Source organism: Staurois parvus, unplaced genomic scaffold (assembly GCF_062004578.1).
Source record: "Staurois parvus isolate SC_StPar_1 unplaced genomic scaffold, SC_StPar_1.0 ptg000105l, whole genome shotgun sequence".
NCBI classification, from domain to species: domain Eukaryota; kingdom Metazoa; phylum Chordata; class Amphibia; order Anura; family Ranidae; genus Staurois; species Staurois parvus.
This window is the reverse complement of record NW_028317901.1, coordinates 1,483,987-1,507,532: the sequence shown is the minus strand read 5'-3', so window position 1 is coordinate 1,507,532 and position 23,546 is coordinate 1,483,987. Positions and strand designations below refer to the sequence as shown.

The following is a 23,546-nucleotide window of genomic DNA, read 5'->3' as shown; positions in this document are numbered from 1 at the left end:
AAAATAAAAGAATAAAATAACATAGAAAAAATAGAATATAGCTATCTTCCGAAATTTGAATAGAATAAAATAGAATATAGCTGTTTTCTGAAATTCAAAAAGAAAATAGAATATAACTGTACTTCAAATTTTGAATAGAATATAGCCATCTTTTGAATTTTGAAATTTAGAATTTTGAATCGATTTGAAAAAAACAGATATACAAAATGAATTTAGAAAACAAATCATTCTGACATGATGAATATAATTAAGAAATTATTAACTTAGCGAATGAATACAAAACAAATTTTTAGTTGTACGCATCTTTGCTTTGTTCTTTAAAACAATAAGCCAAGTCCTTGCACAAGTAATTGGCGGACTGAGCCTTGTAGTATCAACTTTAGAAATCCGAGCAGAGTCCTTTCGCTGAGAATTAAATAGACTAAGCTCTTCAGGACACCATATTCAATGTCCCTTTTGAACACAGCTGACTATACAGGTGAAACTCGAAAAATTTGAATATCGTGCAAAAGTTCATTTATTTCAGTAATGCAACTTAAAAGGTGAAACTAATATATGAGACAGATTCATTACATGCAAAGCAAGATAGTTCAAGCCGTGATTTGTCATAACTGTGATGATTATGGCTTACAGCTCATGAAAACCCCAAATCCACAATCTCAGAAAATGAGAATATTACATGCAATCAATAAAACAAGGATTGTACGTAGAACAATATCGGACCTCTGAAAAGTATAAGCATGCATATGTACTCAGTACTTGGTTTGGGCCCCTTTTGAAGCAATTACTGCCTCAATGTGGCGTGGCATGGAAGCTATCAGCCTGTGGCACTGCTGAGATGTTATGGAAGACCAGGATGCTTCAATAGCGGCCTTCAGCTCTTCTGCATTGTTCAGTCTCATGTCTCATCTTTCTCTTGGCAATGCCCCATAGATTCTGTATGGGGTTCAGGTCAGGCGAGTTTGCTGGCTAATCAAGCACAGTAATCCCACGGTCATTGAACCAGGTTTTGGTGCTTTTGGCAGTGTGGGCAGGTGCCAAGTCCTGCTGGAAAATGAAGTCATCATCCCCATAAAGCTCATCTGCGGAAGCAAGCATGAAATGCTCCAAAATCTCCTGGTAGACGGCTGCGTTGACCATGGACTTAATGACGCACAGTGTACCAACACCAGCAGATGACATGGCTCCCCAAATCAACACAGACTGTGGAAACTTCACACTGGACTTCAAGCATCTTGCAGTGTGTGCCTCTCCATTCTTCCTCCATACTCTGGGTCCTTGGTTTCCAAATGAGATGCAAAAGTTGCTCTCATCAGAAAAGAGTACTTTTGGACTACTGAGCAGCAGACCAGGTCTGTTTTTCTTTAGCCCAGGTAAGACACTTCTGGCGTTTGTTCAGGAGCGACTTGACAAGAGGAATACGACATTTGAAGCCCACGTCCAGGATCCGTCTGTGTGTGGTGGCTCTTGATGCACTGACTCCAGCCTCAGTCCACTCCTTGTGAAAGTCCCCAACACTTTTGAATGGCCTTTTCCTGACAATCCTCTCCAGGCTGCGGTCATCCCTACTGCTTGTGCATCTTTTTCTTCCACACTTTTCCCTTCCACATAACTTTCTATTAATGTGCTTTGATACAGCACTTTGGGAACATCCAACTTCTTTTGCAATTACCTTTTTGAGGCTTTCCCTCCTTTTATAGGGTGTTAATTATGGTTTTCTGCACAACTGTCAGGTCAGCAGTCTTTCCCATGATTGTGATTCCTACTGAACCAGACTGAGAGACCATTTAAAGGCTCAGGAACCCTTTGCAGGTGTTATGGCTTAAGTCGCTGATTAGAGTGGGACACTTTGAGCCTAGAATATTGCACCTTTTCACAATATTCTAATTTTCTGAGATTGTGGATTTGGGGTTTTCATGAGCTGTAAGCCATAATCATCACAGTTATGACAAATCACGGCTTGAACTATCTTGCTTTGCATGTAATGAGTCCATCTCATATATTTCACCTTTAAGTTGCATTACTGAAATAAATGAACTTTTGCACGATATTCTAATTTTTTGAGTTTCACCTGTATAGCACCAGAGGGGTGGCAACAGCACACGGTGTTTCTCAACCAGAGTTCTGTGGAACGCTAAGGTTCTGCAAGTGATCCTCAGGAGTTCTGCGATGAGGCAGCTGACAGGTAAATCACATAGATACATGCAGAGGCATGGAGGCGGCTGGCAGACTATTGCCTGTAGCACGCTGTTCCCAGGCGGCCACTCTTCCCCTCCTGTCCATCCCAGGTGCTTGTATGCGATCTCATCTGGGATGGTCAGGAGGGGAGGAGGGGCCAGCGGGGAACAGTGCACCACTGGGGAATTGCTGAAAGCCTCCTCTGAAGCCAGGAAGAAGGAAGCTGGTACAGTAGTGTGTCCCCCACACTGTGCCCAACAGTCTGTCCCATGTAATGTGCCCTGTGCCCTGTCCCATGTAATTATTATTATTATACAGTATATAGCGCCAACAGTTTGCTCAGCGCTGTACATTACAATGGGAGACAGTACACAAGACAGTACAGTAACAATACAATACACGAGGGGTTTGAGGGCCCTGCTCCTTGGAGCTTACAATCTAGGAGGGAGGGGATAGTGCTACAGGAGGAAGTGGCTGTGGGGGATGAAGTGGTGGGAGGAGTGGAGGAGATTGGCTGTTAGGTGAGGGCGGGGTAGGCTTCCCTGAAGAGATGGGTTTTCAGGGTGCGCCTAAAGGTGAGGAGGGTAGGTGACAGTCTGATGGATTGGGGTAGTGAGTTCCAGAGGATGGGGGAAGCCCTGGAGAAGTCCTGGAGACTGGCATGGGAGGAGGAGACCAGGGAACTAGAGAATTGGAGGTCTTGTGAGGAGCGGAGTGTACGTTTTATGTAATGTGCCCTGTGCTCTGTCCCATGTAATGTGCCCTGCTCCCACATAATGTGCCTTTCCCTCATGTAGTGTGCCCTGCTTCCATGTAATGTGCCCTGCTTCCCCCTTATGTAGTGTGCCCTCCTCAGCCCCTGTACCCTGCTTTGCTTTCCCCCTCGCACACTGTTTATCTCAAGTTGAACCCAGATTGGAGCATCTCTGTAGAAAAATAAAGCACAAGTTTCACATTAAATAGGTACATTTTAATATTCTTTAATTTAATACTATTTCTAAAAATAATTAATTGTTCTTATCAAGAGCTTACTGATCATACCAATGTTCCGTGAGCTGTAGATGTGAACATTAATTCAGGGGTTCCCTGAGATCTCAAACATTTGCCAGGGATTCCTCAAAGGAATAGGTTGAGAAACATTGCTCTAGGATCTCTCACACCAGTCTCTACTTACAAATGTCCTGAGATGATTGGTTGCCTTCTTTCCAATATCTTCCAGACACTTTCTCCTGTGATACCAGACTAGATTGATCCTCAGATGACAGCTCTCACTCGCTTCAGCAACTTTCAGCAGGATCTGTCCTCTTGCCAGCCTAGCCTGGGCTGTGCTGAACAACAGAATTATGGCAGGCTTGCTCAGTAGACAGAACAGCACCCCCCCCCCCCCAGGCTGTGATCTCCTCCTCATGGACAAGACACTTTTGTTCCAGGTTTCTAGGAGTAGTTATGTTCTTTCTTAGCAACCGTCTGTGCACTGTCCCACAGGGATTGGCTGAAACAGTATAAATATTCATGCTGCCCGTTTGCCTTGCTCCACACCTATGTTCCAGAACCACCCAAAGAATTTTGAATTGCAGGAGAAACATTCAAACCTGCAGCATGTAAAACACAGAACAAACCTAACCAATCACAAACACCCACGTTGATTACAGTGAGCCCAGAACTAAATTTACCTAATCCTACCACTTATATAGGGGATGCTACATTAGCAACATAAGGATTAAAAATATTTAATGTTGATTGAGAGAGTGAACTTTAACCACTTCAGCAATACAACCATTTTTTCACACCATATTTTTGCAACTGTTTTTAAACCCATATTTTCAGGAAAAAATATAATAAAATGAATTTTAGTACAAACACTCACAATATAATATACGTTTATGGTAAAATATAAAAGATGAGGTTGCATTGAGTAAATGGATACCATACATATCAAGACCTAAAATTGCTTGTACCTGTGATATCACAAAGAACTATGGTACCCAAAAATCTCCATAGGACACATTTTAAATCCTTTGACAGCTCATCAGTTTAGCGTTAACTGTGAGCTCCGGAACTAGAAGTATTGCTCTCACTCCAACGTCCACAGCGATACATCACGTGTGTGGTGCAATCGCAGTTTACATACATGTGTGCGCCCTGGGCACGCATTGGCATTTGTGGCCTGGCCCCCCTCCGTCGCACTGGCTGTGAATGACAGCACCAGGAGCCAATGGAGCCTCTGATCTTGTGCACAGTCCTGGATCGGGGGGGATGCATGAGGTACAATATAAACCTTCCGCCTTTAGGACCACTTTCAGTTAAGAGAACAAGCAGATGTGGCAGTTATCATTCATGCTTTGGATGTGACTGTTTTAGGGAATCCGTTAAATTGATGGGTTTAGTTCCACTTTAAAGGGCAACTCCACTTTTATGATGGGAAATATAGCATATACAATTGCTACACAAGTCATATTGTAATTTAATGTTATCAAAAATTACCTTTTACTTTTCAATTTTGGAAAAAAAAATAAAAAAAAGTGTTGTAATTTTCCATAAAATGCAGTGCAATATGGTAACCGGGAGGTGTTCTGTACACAAATGGTGTACAGACCTTCTCTCAAAAATGTAATTTCCTGCTTGTGTGATTGGCTTACTGATTTTCCCAGAGGTCTACACTTAAGATAGAAGTCAGATTTTGGGCATCCCCTGCAACAAAAATGTAATTTTTGGTTAGATACTCCCAAAGGGAAATCCTGTTTAAAGTGATACAGACTCTTGACACTTTCCTCATTATAACCCTGCAAGTGCAGCAGCTAATTAATAATTCTAAATCCACTTCCATACAGATTCCCTGTGCACATGGACACAGAAAAATAAACAGCTGTTTCTACAGAATAACAAAAGGTAGGACTCTGCAACAAAGTTTGTTAAAATCCCTGAAATGTACATAGGTTACCCAGAGGGGAATGTTTAATGGGTTTTTTTCTCAACAAAAGAGGGGCTACTGTTTAAATTATCAACATTTAGGAAAATACAATTACTTATTAAACCAAGAAATCAAAATGCTGTGTAAAGGATGCATAATATAGCATTGTTGTAGGGGTTTTTTGCTATCAAAATGAACTTTCAGCATGCATTTCAAAGTTTTGGCTTTACTGGAATCTCCACTGAATAGCTTCTGTAATGTCTAGGAAATTGCCACAACACACATATTGCATCCTATGTTACTTGTGAGAAACATCTAACATAAAAGCTGCGTGCTGGAATAAAGCTTTAGCTTGAGATGAAGTATTAAAGATGATCTTATCAGTGTTCTTACCGGTTTACTTGTGAAGGAGATTCACTTAATGTAAACAAGTTTAGCAGTGTGCACTAATGTATTAAACAAATTGTCTCTAAAGTTTTATTTGTTCAGCTATATTTCTTCTACAAATGCAGCTCTGCTTCCTGTTTAGTGCTGCACAATGGCTTTAATTTGCTGATCCTCTTAGATCACTACATGTCTACCAGACAGAATCTCTGCGATTGAAAACATTTCAACTTTCTTCAGCAGCAATGCTCAAACTATGCTTGCCCTTTACTGACTTTTTGAACTGCCCTTTTGTCTTAAAGTGGATGTAAACCTCAGACATGAAATATGAACAAAGCATATCCCTCTATAGCAGCCTTTTTCAAATGGGGAGCTTTGGCACTTTGGGGTGCCTTCTGGGTTTTTTGCAAAATGCTTAAAAATTGCCCCAATTTGGCCAAAAATTGTTAAGCCAGAGAGTGGTTCAAGCCTGCCTTTTTGTTACACAAAGCCACAGGTTTTTATTGTGCAGCATTACAACCTTGGGCACCATGCAGGCCAACTGCTGACATCCAAAGATGTAATTGGTTAATAAGAAGGACTTCGGGCATCTGCATCCTTAGTTTTCCCTTCCCTGCCTCTCTCCATCAACACTGGGATCATGTTAGCTGAGTGAGGGAGAGAAACTAAGGGAGAAGAGAAATGATGAAATACTAGTCATTGCCAGTGTGCAAAGGTGAATTTGCTTTGGAAGAATAAACCACCTCTAATGTTGGGTGTCCTACATGTGTGCATTCTGTAAAACTGTTAGTTTAGTATTTTACATTTTAGAATGGGGTGCCTCCTGATTGTGCAGAGTTTAAAAGGGTACCTTGACTGAAAAATAGTTGAGAAACACTGCTCTATAGTGTGTACTTGTCTTAATTAACTAGTTGCCGACTGCAGGTAGCCGAATGACGGCTGCACTGCGGCCGTCCAGTTCTGGGAGGCCGTAATATGACGTCCTCCCAGAACGCGTTCTCCTGCACGCCCCCAGCGATCTCCGTGTCCTACGGACACAGGTGATCACGTGATGTGATAAAAAGCCAATCACAGCGGCCTTTTACCACGTGATCAGCCGTGTCCAATGACACGCTGATTACCGGGAAATGCAATTGCCGGTTCTCAGCTGCACTTTCCTCATGCTGTCAGCTGTCAGTACTGCTGAGAACCGGCAGTTGTCAGAGCAGGGATTGGCACTGATCATCAGGGCACTGATGATCAGTGCCCAGCAGTGCCACCTATCAGTGCAGCCTCATCAACGCACATCAGTGAAGGAAAAAAATTACCTGTTTGCAAAAGTTTATAATAGAAACAAAGAAACTTTTTTTTTTTTGCTCTTTTTTTGTTTATAGTGCAAAAAATAAAATGCCCAGCAGCAAGTAAATACCACCAAAAGAAAGCTCTATTTGTGAGAAAAAAATGATAAACATTTTATGAGTACAATGTTGCATGATCGCGCAATTGTCATTCAAAGTGCGACAGCGCTGAAAGCTGAAAATTGGCCTGGTAGGCAAGTGGTTAAGAGCACTGAGTATCTTTTCTGTCTGCTGCTTTGTTACTCTGCTATCGGCATGAATTACTTCTGAGAAGTTTTCCTTACACAAAGAGAAAAATGTTGACAGGGCAGGGGCCTCCAGCAGATTGACATTGACATTGTTCGTGTGTGCTGTGTGAAGGGAGGCGTGTCTCTTCCCTCCAATCAGCTCTCAGAGCTCTCCTCACTGAGCTCTGCAGAGTAATTTCAGCTCTTCGCACCCTGTTTATGTACCCTCCAACAAGCTTTTAAAATTCTGGCCTTTGAATGACTGTAGAGCAGAGAAGACTGCAGATACTGTAGACCGGTACAACTTATGTAGGTAGATGTGCGGGTTTGCAATCACTTTAAGATTGAAGCATCCACGGTGGTAGCCAGAGATTGGGATTTATGTCTGTTTGTTGTAGTTCACAAAAGTGAGCAAAATCTTTCTTTTTTTTTTGTTGTTTTTGTTTTAAACCTTAGTTCTGCGTGTCTCAAGAGTTAACTATCAAACCGCAGAAGCCTATTTGTAGAATTATACACTAGCCTTTAAACCTTAAGGATTGCCCAGAAATCTTCATGTTTTTCATAGCAATGGATACTTTTAGTCACCAAGGTAGCAATTCATAGATCGAAATTGTCATAACATTCTTTTTATTTCATAAAACTATTCAATTCCTCACACTATGTTCTTCTAAGAATCCTCTTTATTCAGTAATTACAGCTCAGCTGGCCTTTGGCATTCTAGCTGTTGGTTTTTGAAGATATTCACCTTCTGTAGCTCTTCGCAGATGTGTGACAGGTCAGTAGAGTATTTTTCTTTGACCTTACAGTAAAGTTCTTCCTAGAACTCAGCAGTGCTGAGATCTGTAATTGTGCTGGCCAGTACATCAGAGAGTTTTATGGGTTTTTTTCAGTCTGTGAAGGCCTCCCACCTGTCATCCCACCTTAAAGTGGCTGTAAAACTCAGATATGAAATATGAACAAAGCATATCCCTCTATAGTGTGTACTTGTCTCTATCCAAAGCACCAAGTGTCATTTCGGATTGAATCCTCGTTCCTCTGCTATCAGCATGAATCACTTCTGACAATTTTTTCTGACACCGAGGTAAAAAGGTGACAGGGGAGGGAGCACTAGCACACAGCCTGTGACTGACAGCCTCAACTTTGTTCCTGTGTGTTTTGTGAAGGGGGGGGGTGTGTCTTCTTTCCAATCAGCTCTTAGCTTTCCTAACATCATCCCCTCTCCCTTGCTTTCTGAAAGCTCAGACAAGCTATATATATATATACTCTGCACTTTGAACGGCTGTGGTGAAGAGACGACCGCAGATAAACAGGTACAACTTATGTATGAGGATTTGTTTAATCTCTGTGTATCACCTGAGGCCAGTCCCTTCACTGGATATATGAAAGGGTTTACAACCACTTTAAGTGCTCTTAATTGTAACAAGTACACACTATAGAGGGATATACTTTGTTCATATTTCATGTCTGAGGTTTACAACCACTTTAATGCATTTTCTACATTAAGGTATAAAAAACTTTCTGTGTGATTCTTACCTGAGCCAGATCTCAATCCAGCTGTGTGCCCCAGAGCAGCGGCTCTGTTCAATCTTGCCTTCCTCACTGAACATGGAGGCAGTGGTGGGAGCCATTGGTTTCTGCTACTGTCAAACACAGCTTGTGTGGAGGAGGTGGGGCAGAGCCACACTCTGTGTGTCAATGGGCACACAAAGCGCAGCTCAGGATTGAGCCCACACAAGTGTCCCCATATCACACAGCTTGCTGTGATTGCACTTGTAATGCGGCAGAGGGGCAGGAGCACCAGCAGGAGTCCACAGAAGAGAAGGATCTGGACTACTCTGTGCAAAGCCATTGCACAGAGCTGGTAAGTATAACATGTTTATTATTTTAAAAAATAAAAACATCTTTCTAGTGGTGCACCGAAATGAAAATTCTGGTGCCGAAAAAATTCAGGATGCACTTGGCTGAAAATCAAAATGTCTGCGTATGTGGGGGTGGGGAGGCTCAAATTTTTAACTTGTGATTTTATTGCTATCACATAGGAGGACCAATAGTTCCCTAGGTGATAGCATATAAGTAACAGGTCCTCTTTGTAGGGGAGGGGGCAGAAGATTAGCAGTGCATACAGTGAAGGAGCAATGTATACAGATAGGCTCCCTCACTTGCCGCCACTAAATGTCATTGCCGGTTTTTAAATGCACTTTATGGCTGAAAGAAGGAGCTGTCATTCGCCCCACCGCTAAAGTAAATAAAGAGGTGGAGTCACTGCGTAATGTCACTGGGCAATCCCGCCCCTTTGTTTAGCAGTGGGTTGAATGACAACTCCTTCTCGGAGCTAGCAGTGGCAAGTGAGGGAGCCTGTCTGTATACACTGCTCCCTCACTGTATACACTGCTTACCTCCTCTTCTGCCTTTCTCTAAAGCCCCACTCCCCCACCCCATCTGCAGGACACACAGACCCCCAAAGCCTCCAGCCAAATAGTCAGTCCACCCCTCATTGGGGCTGAGTCTCTCATTACCAGCACCTGTATCAGCTCACTTTCTCCTATTGGCAAAATGCCGCTAGGGTTTTTTTCGACCGGTGTGTTTTGGTCACCGAAATTTCAGTGCATCACTACATCTTTCCTTTAGTCACTTTAAACTTCTCCATAATGTACATTAATGCAGATGTGGTGCATGTTTTAAATTGTTTAGTGTGCATGATTTGGACATAGGCTAAGGCTGGCCATACATTAAAGGATTATCTGGAGATTTTTGGTTTAGATTTACCAAAAACCATATAATAGGAGGACAAACCTAAACAACACTTTCAGTTGTATCCAATTAGAGAGGCCCTTGCACTACACAGTTGAAGGTAAATCTAAAGGAAATTGGGCAGAAAATTGGAAGATAATTGTATAATGTATGGCCAGCCTTACTTTATCTTCATGGAATCTGCTGCAAAGCAAATTTAAAAAAAAGTAAAAAAACTTGTTAAAGTGCAGTAAATCACACATGCTGAAAAAAGTACATAAAATATCTGTTTAGAAATGCTTAAATGTGAACGGGTCCTTATTCTCTGTTCCTTGAACTTCTCACGGGAATGAATAGAGAAATCTTGTACTAGATATTGACTTTTGCATTATGGCAGTAACATTAAAGTTTTATTGTCAAGGGGAATTATTCTTTCAGTAACAATGGAAATCCAGGCCTAGGTCTCTATGCAGTTAAAGTTTTGGAATGCAATGTGATCTCTCAGGAAATGTACTTTCAACCTTATGGGGTTATCTAGACAAAAGGCTAAAATACTGCCTCCTGCTAGCTGGGACATATGGTAGAACTTTTTTGTTTGGGGGGCAAAAAAGCTTTTTCTTGTAGTTGCTATTCATTTGACTGCTTCTAACATCAATTGTAAACAAGCAAAATAGGCAAATGGACAACCAAAGGATGTTGCTGCCCTCTTGTATTAGTACTGAGCATCACTAACCTCAACCAAGTATTTAATTTAATACATATGTTTTTTCCTTCCTTGTGTTTTTGTGTTGTTTTTTTTTTGTGTTAATTCAGACCAGTAAAGGTGGGTTGTACAATATGCATCCATCATACATGTGTAGACATTGTTCTTAGGGACTCTATATGGCTAGGCTACGTTTATCATCAATACATGTCTTGTGAAGTCCCATTCTACAGTGACATACCATTACTTCAGGCAATAAAGTGACACTAAACTCCATTCATGTACTGTATGTATATAAAATATAAATACATACATATAAAAAAATGTACCTTTTACTGCTCTTGGCTTCCTCTTATCTCCCAAATCCTTTTTTTTTTGCTGTGATTCGAGTTCCTGCTTAAGAGCGGCTACATTCATTCTCCATGTGTGAAGGAACGTATCCACCCTCTCATGTTCGCTCCCAAGATGGATAAGGGACTATGGGATTTGTAGTGTGCATAGACCAGTACATATGACCACAGGTATTGCGCAATGCTTGTTTCAAACAACCAGCAGAGAGGGGGATAAAAGAGGTTCAGGGGCTCACAGTGAGTGTTGTAAAGAGGCAAAACAGCACTGTAAGAAACTATTTCATGAAAAATACACTACATAGCCTTTAAAGCGGTATTAAACCCAAAATAATTGGCTCAAAGCAGCTGCCAAACTCGTGCTGTTTCCAATTAGTAGCAGTATAACTACTGTGGGCAGGCGGCAAGAGGTTAAAAAGAAATCGAATCCAGCTATCACATCTCAGAATTGGTAAGCTGCAATATAATAAATGTTTGCTGTTGGGTTAATATCACTTTAAGTAGTGGATGTGTATGGATAATTTTTGGAGAATAAGGATCTCGTTTGATGTCACTTTTAATTATACTCGCAGAATCATTACTGTTTAGTTTTAGTATCACTTTCTCTGATATTTGTTCATTATCATGAGGATATTTCCTTCAGCCTGTAGATGGTGCTATATTTTATTATTCCTACAGCACAAGAAATATTTACCAATTTAAATTGGAAAATGTCAGCAGCAGCTTTCTAGCTTCCACAGCTAAATCCCAGATGATGTTCTGTTTTATTTTCACATTTTCTAATATAGAATCATTGTAATATAATTCCAATGTATTTGTTTTATATTTTTCTACCCGTTTAATGCTAATTTACAAGATTATACTGTGTATGCTTATATCACTATTATCCTTTTTGTTGTGGCAGTGTCATGACCAACAACCATCATTTTTACATGGAGTTTTTTTCCATCCTGTGTGACTTTCTTGGAGTGATTTTCACATGGTAAAATTAACTTTTAAGATATAGCTTTCCTTGTGCCAAGGGTTACACTTGGTGACTCGGAATTACCAAAGGAGTAGAGGACGTTCTCATTGCAAGGGAATTTTGACTTCTCTTGGTGAATGTGGGGAAAATTCATTTTGTAAAAAAATACCCACTCATGTGCAAGGACAGTGGGAAAAAAAGAAAAAGCATTTGTGCTTTCACTTAATGGAATGATTGAAGTCAGCACGGATTCACCTCATTCATTAAGTGAACATGCTTTTCTCCTCTAGTAAATCAGGGTCAATGTGTAGACTAACCAGTGTGGTAGGGACCGTCTGTCATGGCTATTTGCTACAGACCCAGCAGTAGGATGCTATCTATATGACAATTTTGATCAGAGGTCAGGATGCAGCCTGTGGAATGGTCACCTCTTATTGTTCATCACGGTTTACTGCCTTCCTGAGTCAGGGAATTTCTTTGGTATCACATGTGGTAAAAACAGCTGCAGAGCCCACAGGAAGACTTCTAATATGCACTTTTTAAGGAAGTTGAAATGTTATTTCATCATCCTGTAGCATTTCCTGCTTTAAATGATTTTGAGTTTAACTGATTTTGTAAAATCGGCCAATGATTTGGTTGTCTTAATCACACTGATTAATGAACATCAGAAATATATTTTACATAACCAGGCCCAAACTGGGACAACAAATAGGCCTGGGCATTTTAGAGTGAGCAGCCCCAAGCCCAGGGACCCTTTCCTTGGAGTCCAGTGACGGAACGCCAGGGCCCAGTCGCAAGAATGACCTTTGTGACCCTGGTAGTTCCGCCACTAGTGCCAGTAGGTTTTTATGTTAATGTTGTTTTTGTATTTTTTTTTTTTTTACCTTTTTTTTCTTTAGGAGCCCTGTTGGGGGCTTTGGTGAGAGAGAAAGTAAGAAAGAAAGAAGGGTGGAGTGGAGACACAAGACTGCCGGGGAGTGTGGATGGGACAGACATAGGAGGAGAGAGAGCGGGAGGAGGGGCAGAACCAGCATTTTCTTTCCTCTCCCGTCTGTGGGGGTGAAGGGGGCTGTCAGCACTGGCTCTGAGCTGTGGGAGACATACTCTCTCAGCTCAAAGCCCCAGGGGGACAGTCTACCCTGACAGATCCCCTGCAGCAGCCATAGGGAGGGGGGAACCAGGCAGCATTGTGGGAGATGAGGGTGGGCCAGCCCCCAGGGGGAGTATACAGGAGCCCAGGGCAGCAGGAGATGAATAGGAGGTGCGGCAGAGTGGCACATAGAGGAACTGGTCTGTGCATTTCTCTCCTGCTGCCCCTGAATGCCTGCAGGAGTAGCGGGCATTATGTGCCTACAGGAGTGAAATGCACGAATCGGTTCCTCTATGTGCCGCCCCTACTATCCAGGTGGCCCCAGCCCACTGGGCAAATGCCCAGTGTGCCCTATGGCTGGTCCGGGCCTGTACATAACAAAAAATGTATGGGGATGTTGAGTTCTCTTTTTTTTTTTTTTTCTTTCAAAAAATGTTAAGCAGCCCTTAGAATATGCAGTTTTCTTTCCTATCACCACAGGTGAAATTTATATTTTGGACTGCCGGTGGGGAGCCTTCCCTGCCAGCAGAACACAATAATCACTGCTGGCGGTTGTAGACGCTTGGCAATGATCGCATGGAAAAAAATACAACAGGCTGGTTGTACTGAAATAGATCCATCGATCAACTTCAGTACAACCAGCCTACCCACAGATTGATCGAATCTTGGCCAGTCCCCTATGAAACGGCCGAGATTCAATCCATCTATGCCGGTCTTTAGACTGTACAGGGTACATGAGGATGGTAGAAAAAACTGACCTTTAGCAATGCCTTATATTAACTATCCCAAAATGTCTCTCTCACTATCATAGGTGAAACTCAATCTATATCTACAGAATGGCCTACTTTCCCCACAAACTCCTGGCTTGTGCCTATTAACATGGTGCTATGTGGATTTACAGAAAAGACCATGCGACCTATGTTAGAAAGCGGTTGGATTGAAAGGCACAATCCAACTGCTGTTTTTTTTCTTTCACATGAAATATATTTTAACAAACCTGTAGCCCAAGATACATACACTGCTCAAAAAAAGTAAAGGAACACTTTAATCAGAGTATAGCATCAAGTCAATTAAACTCCTGGAATATTGATCTGGTCAGTTAAGTAGCAGAGGGGGTTTTTAATCCGTTTCAGCTGCTTTGGTGTTAATGAAATTAACAACAGGTGCACTAGATGGGCAACAATGAGACGACACCCAAATATTGAGACAACCCCCAAAACATGAATGGTTTTACAGATGTAAGCCACTGACATTTTTTTTTCCCTACTCATCTTTTCCAACTGTTTTTTCACTAGTTTTGCATTTGGCTAGGGTCAGTGTCACTACTGGTAGCATGAGGCAATATCTAGACCCTACAGAGGTTGCACAGGAAATCCAACTCCTCCACGATGGTACATCAATACGTGCCATTGCCAGAAGATTTGCTGTGTCTCCCAGCACAGTCTCAAGAGCATGGAGGAGATTCCAGGAAACAAGCAATTACTCTAGGAGGGCTGGACAGGGCCATAGAAGGTCCTTAACCCATCAGCAAGACCAATATCTGCTCCTTTGTGCAAGGAGGAACAAGATGGGCATCGCCAAAGCCCTACATAATGACCTCCAGCAGGCCATGAGGGTGGCCTGAGGGCCGACGTCCTCTAGTCGGCCCTGTGCTCACTGCCCGGCACTATAGAGCTTGATTGGCATTTGCCATTGAGCACAGAATTGGCAGATCCGCCAACGGTGCCCTGTGCTTTTCACAGATGAGAGCAGGTTCACCCTGAGCACATGTAACAGATGTGAAAGGGTCTGGAGAAGCCATGGAGAACATTCTGCTGCCTGTAACATCATTCAGCATGACTGTTTTGGTGGTGGGTCAGTGATGGTCTGGGGAGACATATCCATGGAGGAATGCACAGACCTCTACAGGCTAGACAATGGCAATTTGACTGCCATTAGGTATCGGTATGAAATCCTTGGACCCATTGTCAGACCTTATGCTGGTGAGTGGGTCCTGGGTTCCTCCTGGTGCACAACAATGCCAGGCCTCATGTGGCGAGAGTATGCAGGCAGTTTCTGGAGGATGAAGGAATTGATGCCATTGAATGGCCCCCACGTTAGCCTGACCTAAATCTTATAGAATACCTCTGGAATATCATGTTTCGGTCCAACCAACGCCACCAGGTTGTACATCAGACTGTCCAGGAGCTCAGTGATGCTCTGGTACAGATCTGGGATGAAATTCCCCAGGACACCTTCGGTCGTTTCATTAGTAGCATGCCCCCATGTTGTCAGGCATGCATACAAGTATGTGGGGGGCCATACAAACTACTGAGTACCATTCTGAGTTGCTGCTATGAAATTACAGCAAAATGGACTAGCCTGCTGCCTCATTTTTTCACTTTGATTTTCTGGGTGTCTTTGAATTCAGTCCCTTGTAGGTTGATCATTTTCATTTCCATCAAACGATGGGGCATCCTTACATCCTTACCCAGTCCATATCAGTATAGATATCCAGCATGAGATTTTTCCCAATTGAGATCTGATGTGTTTTCAAAGTTTTCCTTTAATTTTTTTGTGCTGTGTACTTATGCCTTTGGAGAAGGGAGGGGAAGCACACAGCAGAAAACCACACCACAGACATCCACCGCAATAATCGGCAGCTAGGGAAAATCCACACAACCATTCAGTTTTCATACCCTGGCAGAAATTGTGAAATTTTGGCGTCGATATTGAAAATATGACAGTTCATGCCAAAAAACTATCTTTTATATTTAAGAATCGTGATAGTATGAAGCCATTCATTATCACATAGTTGTTTGGCTGCTTTTTAAACCATAATGATAACAGAAATCACCCAAATGGCCCTGATCAAAAGTTTACATACCCTGGAATGTTTGGCCTTGGTACAGACACATATGGTGACACACATGGGTTAAAATGGGAATTAAAAGTTAATTTCCCACATCTGTGGCTTTTTAAACTGCAATTAGTGTTTGTGGCTAAATAGTCAATGAGTTTGTTAGCTCTCATGTGGATGCACTAAGCAGGGAAGATATTGAGTCATGGAGAACAGAAAAGAACTGTCAAAAGACCTGCATAACAAGGTAATAAAACCTTATAAAGATGGAAAAGGATATAAAAAGATATCCAAAGCCTTGAATATGCCAGTCAGTAATGTTCAATCAAAGTGGAAAATTCCGGGATCTCTTGATACCAAGCCAAGGTCAGGTAGACCAAGAATGATTACAGCCACAACTACCAGAAGAATTGTTCGGGATACAAAGAAAAATCCAAGAGTAACCTCAGAAGAGATACTGGCTGCTCTGGAAAAAGACGGTGTGGTTGTTTTAAAGGAGCACAATACTTAAACAAAAATGAGCTGCATGGTCGAGCTGCCAGAAAGAAGCCTTTACTGCACCAATGCCACAAAAAAAGCTCCGGCAGGTGTGTCAAGGTTCTGTTGGGTATATTGCAATTGGGCTTTTTTGTGGCATTGGACACAGCTCATCACCGATCAGGGTAAAGAGCTAATGACTTTGGCTTTTTACCATGTGATCAGCTGTGTCAAATCACAGCGAATCACATGTAAGCAAATACTGGTTATCGGCTTTCCAAGAAATTCCAATAACTGCCTTTCCTGTGACAGTGCAGAATATTAGTGCAGCCCCATCAGTACCAATCTGTGTGTATCAGTGCCTACCAATGCACCCTCATCAGCGCACTTCAGTGACAAAGAAAATTTATTTGCAAATTTTTTTACCAGAAACAAAGAAAAGTTTTTTTTCGGCCGTTTTATATTTGTTTAGCAAAAAAATAAAAAGTCCATTGATGATTAAATACCACCAAAAAAAAGCTACGTCACAAAAAAATTATAAAAATTTAATTTTGGATACAGTTTTGCATGACCGCACAGTTGTCAAAGTGCAAAAGCACTGAAACCGGTAAATTGGCCTGGGTAGAAAGGGGGTGAAAGTGCCTGGTATTGAAGTGGTTAAATGAAAGACAGGTTTTTTTTTGCATGATCAGTCATATTTTCAATATCAATGCCAAAATTTCACGATTTCTGCCAGGGCATGCAAACATTTGAGCACAACTGTATATTGCAGCTTGATGGCTGCATTAGTTTACTGTTTTAAGCTTTTTTCCCCCTGTGTTTTCAACTGGTGATCGGGCCAGTAACAAACCTCCTGTTTTAGAGTGCTCTGGATGAAGGAGCACAGGTGGCACCTTTGGACAGCAGCATTGTAAGTCTGGGGGGAGGAGGCTTAGATGGGCTAGCAGATTTAGATACACCAACAAATTGAAACCAAACTCTAGCTAATACTGTATAGGCAGTTACAGTTAAAAGCTGATCATTGTAAGAATCTCTGCTAGTGTTAAGAGAAGTAGGGCTTTTTTTTCCCCCTCAGATATACTTACTATATATACTTTGGTACAATGCTGCATCTGTCCCCTGCCGGCTCTAAGGGTGAGAACTCAGCGATCACATGACCACTGAACGCTGAGTTCTCCTTTACGTTCTGAGCAGGGAGCGGGACTGTCAGTTACCGCTGTCTGCTCAACCACCCCAGTGCTCACTGGAGCACTGGGCTGTGCAGGGGGAGGGAGAGGCTGGCTCATGCTCTCAGCGCTGCGCTAAGCCAGGTGCCGCTCTAGACTCTGGGGTGGATCCCTACTTTGAAGTCGGGATCTCTCTCCAGCCTGAAGCGACTGAGTGACATCAGCCAACAGCGGACTTCAGTCAGCTGAAACCGGGTCACAGGAGTGCAGAACAAACTGCACTCCTGTGATCCACAGAAGTACAGACAAAAAAGCTTTGGCTGTACTTTTAAATGTTTTGTCTCATGTCTGTAACTGATACAGACTTAGTGGCTGGATCAACAGATTAAAATAGAAGACAAGCCTAAAAATGAAAATGCATGGAGCATCATATCTAATCACATCTAAGAACTGGTAAGCTGCAGTATAAGAGGGAAGAGGTAACACATACCATCGTTACTCAAACAGTCTTGGGTGTAATTTAATCTGTGTATTCACCTTATTAGACTATGAATAAGGATAATTAGTTCAGTGTCTAAGAACTCTGTAGAAAGGTAGATACTTTTATTTGGCTAATACACATCCAATATCGTTTTTTATTTTACGAGTAACAGGCTTTTTAAAATAAGTGGCTCTAGTGTCAAATATTTCAGAGCGGTCAGAAAATGTCCTGCACGTTTTAAACATTTTTTTGGTCGCCAGCATGCCGCCTCTGAAATTACGCTTGTAATGGACAACCTGCTAGGCTGCTGAAACTGTCCTTTTATGTTTTTGACAATTTTATAGTAGATCTGAGATCTGTCTGCAAGTCCATGTGATGAAAAGTCATTGAAATCAGCAGGAATAGACTGGGGGTTATACATTAGGTATACAATTCTCTGCAATCATGCATGGAGTATGGTTAAATATAGCTGCGCTCTTTGTATCTGCCTGTTTACATATAGCATAAGAAATGATTAACTGCCATTGAAAATGAAGAGAAAATAACCTGATTTGTTATACTGTGGATGTTTTTATATTACATGCTTACCACTGTAAGCCAACCTTTCTCAACCAGGGTCTGATGGAACTTGAGAAGAAAGAATGTACCACTCTAGGTCGATCCACCACTTAATTCCAGCCACAACAAAGGGTACATTTCCGGTTTGTGCCAGGGATACTGCTAATGATAAGAATGGGTGACTGCACACCTCAAATCATGGCTAAAAATATGTTGCCTTAATTTCCATCAGTTAAAAACATCGGCTGGACATCAGCACACACAGACTGTCTATGTGCTGATGACCTGTTTTTAACTGATGGAGATAAAGAAGCCCAAGGTTCTTCCAGATTATATATGAGTTGCTTGAGCATGGGCAGGTCGATTTCCAGCCTGCCAGTGCCTGCTTACTTTTGACCCCCGCTTCACTTGGCAGAGCCAGCAGCAGGGGGCCTATAGCCTCACCTCCAGTCTCTAAGGTCTGTAACCTTTTCTTCCCTCTGACCCACAATGTAACAGGGCATTTTTGCCAATGACCGTCAATGTTAAAGCGGAGTTCCACCTGAGAGAAAAAAGTCAGCAGCTACAAAAACTAGCTGCTGACTCTTAAAATACAGACACTTACTTGTCCCTCAGTCCAGTGGTGTCCTCACCACCGCTGGTTTCACCGTCAATCTTCTCTGCCTGGCGCCGGCACCTTCAGTGTGGCACCCAGCTGTGACAGCTTGCAGCTTCAGTGAGCATGCACTGTGCTTTGTGAATGGCCCCATAGTCTTCTGGGACCTGTCACGTGTCCCAGAAGACTACGGGGAGGGGGGAGTTCAACTTCTGCTTCTGATCGCCTAGGTCAGGGGTAGGCAACCTACGGCTCTCTAGCTGTTGTAGAACTACATTTCCCATGAGGCATTGCAACATTACAAAACTGATAGTTGCAGCTATGACTTGCAGAGGCATGATGGGACTTGTAGTCCTGCAACAGCTGGAGAGCCGCAGGTTGCCTACCCCTGGCCTAGGCGATCGCAGTGGGAGCTGGTACCTGTCAAATTAGGGTACCCCACTCCCCAAAAGTGCCAATCCTTAATGGGGAGCGGGGGACAAAGGCTTAAAGGGGAACTTCCCCTTTTGGGTGAAGCTCCGCTTTTAAGTTGATTCCGAACACCACCAGTGTTGGGTATGGTTGATGTTGACCGCCAATGTCAATGTGCATTATACTGATCAGTAATGTAAGGCTCATGTGTCCCTCTTACCATTAATTTGAAGGTGCAGTACACTGACCAGTAATGTAAAGATCAGGTGTCCCGCTGACCACCAATGTAAGGATTCACTTTCCACTGCCCATCTGTATCAATATAAATGGACACTGCAATTCTCACGGGTGACATTTCTTTCCCTTTTTTTTTTTATTTTTTTTTTTATTTGGGGTAGTGTGCCAAATTCTTGAATTCATCAAGCCTGTGACCTACTCATCATGCTAGTGTACCAAGAGCTGTAAACATGATATTTTTAGTAAGGGCTTCCCGAGACCTGAAAATTACTTCACATGTTCATTTATGACTAAAAGGCTATCATAAAGTAAGTGGTGTAGAGATTCAACCTTGTAATTATGTTTTCTAAATTTTTCTAGATGGAGAGCGCTGCTTCTGTTGTTCCACCTTGTGGTGATATTGAGGATGGCAAGGAGAATGTCGATCCACCATTCCCTGGGTGAGTTTACCAACACTTGATTTCAAAATCTTATCTAAAATTTACATTTTCAGTTTTGGGGTAAAGTTGTCTTGTGACTGAGTTTTTGGGGGACCCTGGTGAGTAAGTGTCCCCTTTCATTATCATTAGTAATTATCTTGGAGGGTGGTATACTGAGCACTGCATTCATGCTTTCACTGTGTGAGTCTCCTTTTTTTTCTTACATCTACCTTGATATATTTATGTATTTCTTTTCTTTGTATTAATTCTTGAATTTTTACAAGGTACAAAACAGTGGAAAAATAAAAGGCTTGTATGAGAATTATTGTTTAATTCACTGAAATACAACCAAAAAAAAGACCTAGAATCTACCAAGTATGCGTGAAAAATTGTAATCTTTAATTCCTAGGGTGTACCCCCTGTGCCCAGGTCTTTACCTTCAGCAGCCATTTTTCCACCACAGGTTTTTTGACCATTAGGTCTTGCTCTGTGTTTTCCTTTGATTTGAATAGAACATAAGTTAAAGAAACCTTAAAAGTAACACAAAAGGGTCTTATTTAAAAAACATGTTCCTAGTTAACCTTAATCAGCCCTGCTAACTTTTCTTTTTTTTTTTTCCACTCAAGGCCGCATTTACCATTGTCTTAGAAAACTGTATACATTTTGTTAAATGCAAATAGCATTTTTGTACAGTTGTGAGAGTTTAAAGTAGTTTAGTAAACCTCTGAAGTGGAAATGAACAAAACATATCCTTATATAATGTGTACTTGCCTGTGTATATAGAACTTTGTGTGCTCCTTCTCTGCTATCTGCATGAGGCATGTTTGACAGCTTTCCAGACACCAGGCAATCCTTGGAGACAATCCTGACCCCCCCCCCCCCCCCCCCTTCCCCGCCAGCGCACAGCAGATGATTGAAAGCCTCAGATGTGCATGTTTCCTAGTGAGATTAAGTAGAGGAGGTTTGTTCTTTCCCCTCACTCAGGTCTCAGATTACGCTCAGCTCAGTGTTGGGCAGTGTGTGATATTAGATCCTCACTCCTGCCTTCCTGAAGCTGAGAAATACCATCTACTTTGGAAAGCTGTGGAGGAAAGAGGGCTGCAGATAAACAGGTAGTGCTTATTTAGGAGGATTCGGTTAATTAGTGTGTATCACCTGAGCCTAGTCACGTCAGTGGGCTCATGGAAGGTTTTCGGATCACTTGAAGTGGTTAAGCATTTTTACGGTAATTACACATTTTTGTGTCTAAAAACATACTTGAGCTGAGTTGTGTTTTTTCTGCATGATTTCACATTAAACTCATAATTTTAGTAGGTAACACATTCACACTATTTGGGATATATATGGTGCTTTCTTGTAACTATCAAAGTAGTTTTGTTTTTTTGTTTTTTTCTTGACTAAAGTTACCATTTGTTGTGGTTTTTTTTTTCTTGACTAAAGTTACCATTTGTTTTGGTTTTTTTTTTTTTTCTTGACTAAAGTTACCATTTGTTGTGGTTTTGGATAGAGTGGAGATGAATTAGAATATTTGTAAGGTTTAAGTGCTGTCTTTGCCCCCATTATGGAAATTAACCATCTCCATTTGCCCTGTTTACAGTTATCAGAGTGAACATGACATTTCATGAGTGTAAAAGTAAAAGAATATCCAAAATGTTGGGTTACCACCAGAACAGGAATAGAGGGCAAATCCTACAATGGGGGCACTGGTTCTAGGGACGATCTGGGAATCCCTTATTTTGCAGTGATTTCTTCTCACTTTCTGTTTTGACAATGGGACTGGAAGTGAATGGAAATCTCCTCAGTAGGGCACAGATATAAAAAAATAAACTAACAGGGGTTATAACCCTCCCTTACTCTATCCAAAATGTAAAAATAGCTTTGTCTTTAGTTCCGCTTTAACCCTTACAGCAGTTATTCACATGCTCAAGTTTCAGCATATTGCTATGAAGTTAGGATGGATGTCAATGCTGTTTTCTATTTCGTTTCTTCTTTTTTCCATTAGTACGCAAGTAACTGATGTTTCTAAAGCCCATGGAACTCCACATCCTCCAAATTCTCAGCAAGAGGACCAAGATCATCAGTTGCAGCATCAAATCGCAGAGCAGCAGCACTTGTTAGAAGGGGGAGAGCGAAGACCAGAGGAAGAGGTGAGAGAGATGATGGAAGGGACGGTTGAAGGGAGCTAGGGAAATTTGTTTATACTGAATATTAATTCAGTATTATTATATGGGGTAGTCAGTTTCCTAATATGGATTTGGTTTTGAAGACCGATTACAACATTTTGTGGTCACATTCTAAAGTGATGACTAAAGAAAAACTAACAAAGTATGAAAAAGACCTTAGTTACTTTGACCCTGTTCAAACTGTCCTGTTAAAATGCCCCTTTAGAATGGCATAGTATATTGTTTAAATTGATTGTCCAAAACTTTTTAGCTATAGGTGGAGCCTGGTGTGTTGAGTCAGCCCCTCAATTCTTTTATATTTTTAATACATGAACTGCATGAGCTTCTGCTCCGATTCCTGGCTTTGTTTCTGTGCACCTGGAGTTTTGGGTGTTCTGTCTACCCTTGTGTGTTCTGGCGCCTCCTGTCACATTCTTCATTATAGTAAATCAAACCGGAAAAGTGAGACCCCCTTCATAATAGCCACATCAAGTCTGCAGATATGGGAACTCAAACAAAAGATCTCACCAGTAGTCACCAAGAGATATAAGAAACTGTCCAGCAACTACGAAAACCTAAAGAAACTGTTTTGGGGGACAGAATTAGGTTTACTTCTTTTTTTTTTTTTACAGCTTTAGCTTAGGTTAGGTTTCAGTGGCTTTATTCTCTAGAATCGTAACAGTATACTGATGAATGAGATTTGAATGTGGGTATAGTATGGTAGATGGTATGCAGAGAAATCCATAGCGACATCAACTCTATGATGTTATGGGATTTCTTCTGTTAAAGTGTATCTAAAGCCAAAAGTGTGTGCGTGTTTTGATTTTTTTTTTTTTCAATAGAGTGGGGAAAGGGTTATAACCTCTGTCTGGTTTTTATTGGTTTTAATACCTGTCCCCACTGAGGCGATTCAACCTCTCTTTTGTCCTGGTAGCAACTCAGAAAGTGTTAGGAAAGCTAAAATCATTAGAACAGGATGTGGGGCGAGATCTTCCAGTGGGGACATCTTTTTCAGTGGCAACTCTACAAGTATTTTCCCTTATTTGGGGGGGGGGGGGATTTCTATTCACTTGCTGTTGTGTCTTTCATCAGAAAGTGAAAGGAAATCCCAACAGTAGGACACACAAAGCAAAAACAATCATGTCCATTTGACTGCAGGTCAAGAGTCCTGTGTGCAATTCTGGCTGTAAGGTTGAAATGCCTTTTTGGGGTTCCACTCCTTTGTAAGGTTCTGAGACCCTGCTCTCTAAATACAGTATACTAACACATCACTCAGAGTGAATCCTTAACAGAAGTACAAATGAATACGCCTCATTTAAAAGGTGTATGT

The 23,546-nt window shown here is 41.7% G+C and overlaps 1 protein-coding gene across 5 annotated transcripts in view; it reads left to right on the top strand.

Annotated features, from left to right (window-relative positions):
* Nucleotides 1-23,546, top strand: part of HMG20A (high mobility group 20A) — a 44,817-nt gene that overhangs the window by 6,184 nt on the left and 15,087 nt on the right. For 3 of the 5 annotated variants that reach the window (XM_089671365.1, XM_089671366.1, XM_089671362.1), the window contains exons 2-3: nt 19,996-20,075; nt 22,057-22,201. In XM_089671365.1, the coding sequence (XP_089527491.1) occupies nt 19,996-20,075; nt 22,057-22,201 (225 nt within the window). Of the gene's footprint in view, nt 1-5,009; nt 5,068-19,995; nt 20,076-22,056; nt 22,202-23,546 lie in introns of all 5 variants that reach the window. The other 2 variants (XM_089671363.1, XM_089671364.1) reach the window with 1 other exon arrangement.